The sequence below is a fragment of the Halichoerus grypus genome, chromosome 6 (assembly GCF_964656455.1).
Source record: "Halichoerus grypus chromosome 6, mHalGry1.hap1.1, whole genome shotgun sequence".
Taxonomy (NCBI): domain Eukaryota; kingdom Metazoa; phylum Chordata; class Mammalia; order Carnivora; family Phocidae; genus Halichoerus; species Halichoerus grypus.
Window position 1 is genome coordinate 37,297,761 of NC_135717.1, and position 7,621 is coordinate 37,305,381.

The 7,621-nt window shown below is 50.5% G+C and overlaps 1 protein-coding gene across 1 annotated transcript in view; it reads left to right on the forward strand.

The window, feature by feature from the left end:
- Positions 1 to 3,454, forward strand: part of SRL (sarcalumenin) — a 36,691-nt gene extending 33,237 nt beyond the window's left edge. The window contains exon 6 of the mRNA XM_036090864.2: positions 228 to 3,454. Coding sequence (XP_035946757.1) covers positions 228 to 1,039 — 812 coding nt within the window. The 3' untranslated portion in view covers positions 1,040 to 3,454. The remainder of the gene's footprint in view (positions 1 to 227) is intronic.
- The last annotated feature ends 4,167 nt before the right edge of the window (positions 3,455 to 7,621 follow it).

Below are 7,621 nucleotides of genomic sequence, written 5' to 3' on the forward strand. Positions count from 1 at the left end.
TTTCCTGGAGCCTTGGGTTCCATAGATTAAAACAAGGATCAGGCTGTTCTTGGCTGAAGGCTGACAAGGCGCAGGAGATATGCAATTAATTCTTTTAGTCTTTGGAAGCCCAGAAAATCCCTACTACCTTTATTCCCTTCAATCCAGCCAATGGTTTGGTTCTGGAAGGGGGCACGAGGGGCTTAGGGTGAGCCTGCTCAGCTTGACTTCTTGCTCCCCCCCCCAAGGTTACCCCTTCAATGATGTGTGCCAGTGGTTCATCGACAGAGCGGACCTCATCTTTGTCGTCTTTGACCCAACCAAGTTGGACGTGGGTCTGGAGCTGGAGACGCTCTTCCGCCAGCTGAAGGGACGCGAGTCCCAGATAAGGATCATCCTGAACAAGGCCGACAACCTGGCAATGCAGATGCTCATGCGGGTCTATGGGGCCCTCTTCTGGAGCTTGGCCCCACTCATCAACGTCACAGAGCCCCCGCGGGTTTACGTCAGCTCCTTCTGGCCACAAGACTACAGGCCCGATACACACTGGGACCTGTTTCTCAAGGAAGAGATCTCTCTCCTGGAAGACCTGAACCAGGTGATCGAGAACAGGTTGGAGAACAAGATCGCCTTCATCCGCCAGCATGCCATCCGGGTCCGCATTCACGCCCTCCTGGTCGACCGCTATCTGCAGACTTATAAGGACAAAATGACTTTCTTCAGTGATGGAGAGCTGGTCTTTAAGGACATTGTGGAAGACCCCGACAAATTTTACATCTTCAAGACCATCCTGGCAAAGACCAACGTCAGCAAGTTTGACCTTCCCAACCGCGAGGCCTATAAGGACTTCTTTGGCATCAACCCCATCTCCAGTTTCAAGCTGCTGTCTCAGCAGTGCTCCTATATGGGGGGCTGCTTCCTGGAGAAGATTGAGCGGGCCATCACGCAGGAGCTCCCCGGCCTCCTGGGAAGCCTTGGGCTAGGGAAGAATCCAGGTGCTCTCAACTGTGACAAAACAGGGTGTGGCGAAACCCCAAAGAATCGCTATAAGAAACACTAGGTCGTTGTGTCGCTGTTCTGGGGTTCCTGTTGGTGGATGAGCTTGTGTCCTCTCTGAGAAGTCCTGGTTTATTAACCCTTTGAGCCACACTGGCAAGAATCTTTACACGCCGGAGATTTGGGAGTTAATTGAGGCCAGTGGTGGGGGAGGGTGCGGGTCAAGGGAGGCCAGAGGAAACTGTGAATTATAGTGTGCCCACCTTGTTGCTTCAGTGGGGGGCCTGACTGAGGCAGGTCAGGCCCTGCCTGCTTTTCCTGGGTCCTATCACAAAGGGACAGCGAGCAGCTAAATTCTAGTGTATACTGAACTTATACTGAGGTGATGAGGATCCAGCTGAAAGCAGCTGAAATTCCTTTTTCGCCCTCTAAGCTGGGAAAATAGGGAAGACTTGATTTCTGTAGGGCTGCTCACGTCCTTCGTGGCTTCCTCCCACGCAGTCTCCTGCTGGTCCTCCAGCCCTCGCCTGCTCCTTGCTTGGGTTGGCTTCAACAGGGGACAGTCTCTTGGGTCAGAATCCACCTGGGTTTCGAGCCTACCCCCAGGCCCTCCTCCCTGCTTCCTCTTGGGGCGGGGGAACGGTTTAGGATACCAGAACGCTAAGAGAGAACAGGAGTCCCCCAGGCTAGGAGACAGAGCTGCCTCCCCCCTGCCATTTCTCTGATGTAGTCTTCTAAGCCGGCTGGGAAGCTCGGTCCCTTTCTCGGCCCCAAGAGGAGGCTGAGTGTTCCATGCATTCAGGTAATTGACTTCTTGGAAGTGACTTCAGTGAAACTACCAGAGGGGCTCAGAGGGTTAATTGGTTTGCAGTGTGTCTTTGTCTATTGCATGTCTTGGAAAACTCAGACCCCAAAGGCATTGGGTTTCAGGGAGGATGATGGAAACCTTGCTCCTTTTCATGAGGGTATTCTCTGGGCAGCCCATCTCCCCCGGATGAGGAGGAGGCGGTTTCCAAACCTTCTCTGCAGAGACGCTCTGCGGAAGGGTTGTCCCCTCCTGGTTTTCATGCCATGGCTTCCCCTTTCTTCTCCATTCCCTGATGTGCCAACACTCAAAACTCAGAGTGATTTCCCACGAGTCAGAACCAGTGCCAGCCACTCGGTGTGGGTGGCAACCAAGGCTTCACATTCGGTTTTCCACCTGAACTTGACACTGATTTGCACCAAACATACCACAGGGCAGCCAGGGCCTTCAAGTACGGACGGGTGTGAATATGCGTGTACTGCCTTGTCCAAGAGAGCTGAGGGAGACAGCAGAGGCCAGCGGGCACGGAGAAAGGATGCTCTGTGAGGGGCCTGCCTGGCTGCTGGGCAACCCCGGAGGGCAGTGGGGGATGGAGGGAAGGAGCCTTTTGACGAAAAGTAGGTGGGTTGAACAGTTCGTGCAAATCCAGAAGACCTGGGCCAGGGCTGCCCAGAGTGGCAGCTGCGGCCTCGTGAGCCAACCTCACTTGGGAGCGAGCCATCTGGGGGGCTTCACCATGAGGCCTGGGTCAGGACCCACCAGCACCAGGGAGTCACCTTGGACCAGAAGGAAAGCGAAGATGAAGGCAGATGGGAGGCACTCTGAGGACGAGGTCATGGAAGCAAATTGCTGATCAATCAGATTAGGTCCCTGTGGAGAATTTGGAATTCCTGCTTCCCAGAATGATTAGCACTCGGGTGCATGCTGCAGCAGGACCTGGAAGCTCCCACAAGAAAGCCAGAGGCCCCAAAGCCTCCAGGATATTGTTTCTAAGGACAGAGCCAAGCAGAGCACCAGGGGCCTGCTGGGGCATCCAAGGAGCCTGGTGACCAGGGCCTGAGGAGCTGCTTTTCTTCTCATTAAAAACCAGCCCTTGCCTCACCACCCCATCACATCCCCTCTCACCTTGCTCCTTAATGTTCCCAATGTCCTCGAGCATATCAGGTTTTCTCCGTGCAGTGGGGCCGTACAAAGTACAGAACTGTTATAGCAGCCGATGCCCCCGTCGCTTTGGGGGAAGCGGGTGCAAGGAGGCCAGTACATTCATACAGGATCTTTGTTTTCGTAGGACTGGGGCCGACATTATCATTGTGATCTTTTCTCCCTTTCTTGTTCCATCCATTTGCCTTTTCTTACTTGTTCCTCTGCTCTCTCAACCTGCCTTTTCTCTAAATGGCCCGTAGGCTGGTCAGCGGGTCTGCCTAGGCTTTCAGTGCTGTTTGGGCCCCCGCTCTGTGGATGTGGATTTCAAGCAGAATTCTGACTCTTTGGGGAGGAGGGAGATTGGGACCTGGGGGTAAATTTAGGATCCAGAGATTCCCCCCAAGAGGAGTTATCTGTAAGTATTTGTGCCTGAACAGTTGCTGTTTCTCTCCAAAGTGGAAACTTTCCAGTGTTCTTGCCGTTCTGATTTCATCAGGGAGGAAATCTCAATAAAGTTCAATCTCTCTGTGACACCGCGTGCTTTCTCATGGTCTCTGGCCAGCCTAATCCCTTCCTCTTCCTTTTATCTAGTAGTAGACTGATTTTTATTAAGACTTGTTTTTCAAGCAGTTTTAGGTCCACAGCAAAACAGAGAGGGAGGTAGAGGTTTCCCACACACCCCCTGCCGCCACGATGCACAGCCTCCCCCACTCACAACACACCCGGCGGAGTGGAACATGTGTTCCAACTGATGAGCCGACGTGGACATGCCCGAGTCACCCAGAGTCCATATGTTAGGGTTTGTTCCTGGTGGTGTGCATTCTGTGTGTTTCGACAAATGTATCATGATATGTCCATCCTTATAGAATATACGGGTATTTCCACTGCCCTAAAAATGCTCTGCACTCCACCTGTTCATCCCTCCCATCTCTTCCCAACCCCGAGTGCTACTTTCTAAGTTTCTTAGGGATAGATTGACAATACATGAATTGCCCACTTGTGTTTTAGACACCCCCGTGCCTTCTTCGCTAGACCCTTCCTGCTTCCAGCCCCCCAGTGTCAAAGATGACCTTGAAACCCAGGCTTCCCATTGTAGGATTGGAAACGAAGACATGCTCTCTCCTCAGCCCCTGGCTGTCATTCTCCCTGGTGTCTATGGCACTAGCCCGTTCATAGGAACTATGGAAGCTTCTGTCCCCAAGACTCTCAGAGAGGCAGACGCCGCTACGTCCATGTCCTCAACTATGCCACTGCCCACTTGGTAGCTGAAGATTCTGGGGAGGGAGCTGGAGGGTCTGTCCTGAATGTAAGGACGGTGCCTCCCTTCGGCTTCTGCTGAAAGTGGCGCTCTCCACAGCAGGACCCCGGGCTTCCTCCTTGTACTTGTTTTTAATGAATCCTTACCCTGTCCTTGACTCCCCGAGCAGAGCTCCTTTACTTTGAAATGGAGGACTTCACACTGATTCAGAGCGTGTTTGCAAAGGAAGGACCTGGGCCCTGGGGAGTCGGTGGGAGGTTGGAAATATACGGGGGTGTGAGAGTGAACAACATGCCATCGTGAGGGGGTCAGCACAGGGAGGATGCGGAATTGGTGGCCACCTGCTCTGGGTTTCCTAAGTCGGGAGAGGCTGATCTCAGGGTGGGATGAGTAGGGCAGTGTGGCTCATTGCCTCCCTCTCCCTTGCCCTCCTCCTGATTCGGGGGTCCACAGTCCACAGTCAGCAACGTAGTAGCCTGACCCAGCTCACACCACTGCTGCCCTCCTCCAGGTCAGCTCTCCCGCCCATGACAGCAACCAGTGTTTTCCTATGACTGGGAGAAATACGGAGCGTTTTCCTGGAAAACAGAAGGTAGGTGAGGTCTGTTTTGAAGATAAACATCACACACCAGAACCTGCCAGCATGTTCAAAATTGTGCTATTTCACAAGCCTTGTACCCTACTGACACCTTTACATTGTCTGCCATGAGGACAGCCAGATGCCATGGAGAAAGCAAAATCAAAGACCATTCTAAACCTAGCCAGGTGATCTAAGGGGCCTGAACGGAACGAGTGTCTTCACAGGGATGTGTATGTATGTGAATATGTGGGGTTTACCTGTGGTTATATGTACAAGGGGCGTGCAAATGCCTGCATGGAAAATTGGCATGTGTGCGGAAACCAGTGTATATGTGAGTGTTTGTGGCCAAAAGATCTCTGAGTATGTAGCACGGTGACCAGCACGGAGGACTCTACCTCCATGCCATCAGAATGAATGAAAGAGTAAGTGGGTTTGGGGGGAGTAAAGAAGGTGTCTGTGTACTGTATGTTGTGTGTAGAGGGTCCTTGGGGGGGGGAAGGTATGTGTGGGTGTGGCTGTGAAGAAGTAATTGTATGAATGACATGTGGATGACAGATTATGGGAGCATTGGGCATAGGCAGGTGTGTGCATGGGGAGAGCCAGATACCCTACCCAGGGGGGAGACCCAGGAAGACCCATCCGTAGGAGGACACCTCTGAGGCCCTGGCTTTGCAGTCGTAGGCCCCCCCAACCCAACCCCTCAGCAAACTGAGGGGAAGTCGGAGCCTTCAAAAACTCACAAGCACTGGCAACATTTCGTGCTGATTCTACTGTCTGTGACATTTGGCTCAAGCTTTTCCCAGTCTAGGGAAACCTTGATGGCAATAAAAAAGAAGCATAAGAAAAACAAGAAAATGAGAGTAGAGACACGCATTTGCCTGTAGCAAAGGTGTATCCCACAGGTTCTGAGGTATTATTCCCTGTACCAAAGGTTAAAAAAATAACATGCATAAATGAGCATTTTCTGTGAGTGCTTGCATTGTGGAGCATGTTCTGTTTCCGCATCATTTCACTGGGGGAAGAAAACCAACTTCTAGGGTCCCCCTTTTGCCAGGAACTGGGCTAGAGACCAATAGACATTCCCACAGTTATATTTGATATGATGAGGTAATTCTAACAGCCACATGCCAGGCCACATGATAGGTGCTTTATGTGTATTATTTCGTGTAATGCTCACATCGCCCCACAGGTAGGGAGCTGTCTCACACGGAAAAGACCAGAGACCCCGGAGTCGGATTGCTTGGGCTTCGTCCTGGGCTCCAGCACTTACTGGCTGGGCAGCTCCAGGCAAATGACACAGTTGTGTGCTTCAGAATCCTCAGCCATGAAATGGAGATCCGAAGAGCCCCTCTCTCTGCGGGGCTGAGGTGAGGATGAGATCACTTAAAACAAGCAATGTGCTAGAAGTAGTACGCAGCCCACAGCAAGCATTCCATGCATGTTATTATTATTCATATTTTACTGATGAGGAGACTGATGGTCAGAACAGTGGGGAGGCGGCATGTGGAGGTGGGAGGGCCAGAATTCCATCTGAAGCCTGACTCACGCTATGGCAGGCGAGGTTACTTGCCCAGGGTCACATTTGGTGACACTGGTCTTTCCGATCCCAGGGCCTTTCCCTCCTCTTCAGAAACTGACAAAAATGCAGAATTGCCTGATTTTTTTAATGGTCCGTCAGCACCTTGAACCTTGATGGTAATGAAATTTTAAAACACACGTAATTTGCATTTGAAAATTTATTTATTTATTTAAAAGATTTTATTTATTTGAGGGAGAGAGAGCTTGAGAGATCACGAGCAGGAGGGAGGGGTAGAGGGAGAAGCAGACTCCCCGCTGAGCAGGGAGCCCGAAGCTAAGAGGAGCTCCATCCCAGGACCCTGGGATCATGACCTGAGCCAAAGGCAGATGCTTAAGCAACTGAACCACCCAGGTGCCTGCATTAGAAAATTTGTTAAGGCGGGGCACCTGGCTGGTTCAATCCGTAGAGCATGCAACTCTTGATCTCAGGGTTTTAAGTTCAAGCCCCATGTTGGGTGTAGAGATTACTTAAAAAAATAAAATCTTAGGGGTGTCTGAATGGCTCAGTCAGTTAAGCATCTGCCTTCTGCTCAGGTCATGATCTCTGGGTCCTGGGATAGAGCCCCGTGTTGGGCTCCCTGCTCAGTGGGGAGTCCGCTTCTCCCTCTCCCTCTGCCACTCCCCCTGCTTGTGCACTTTCTCTCTGTCAAATAAATAAATAAAATCTTTTAAAAAAAAGAAACCAAAATATATTTTTTATTTTTTTTAAGATTTTATTTATTTATTTGAGAGAATGAGTGAGAGGCAGAGGGAGAAGCAAACTCCCCACTGAGCAGGGAGCCTGGCGCGGGGCTCAATCCCAGAACCCTGAGATCATGACCTGAGCCAAAGTCAGACACAACCCACTGAGCCACCCAGGCGCCCCTAAACCATCTTAAAAGAAAATTTATTAAGGATTATTTCCTGAACAACAACAACAAAAAAGAAAAAAAAAAAAAACCAAATCCTTAACTCCATTTCACATTTGATCTTCACTCTGATCATGTTATAAATTAGATGGGGCAGGCATATTTATTATCCTTAAAACCAAATCCAGCGTGGGGAAGCTGCGTCTCCAGAGAAGTTAAGTCCAAGTTCACCCAGCTAAATAAAACATGACAAACCAAACTAAAGGGCCAATTTTCTACCCATCCCACTATCCCTTCTACTACATTCAATCACACTGATTTGTGTTAACCTGGAGCCTAGAGCAATTGGGACACTACATTTTTCTGACACATGAAAAAGAGTGATTTTGTATTTGTGATGAGTGCAAAATTATTTGTTGGTTATATTTCCTATT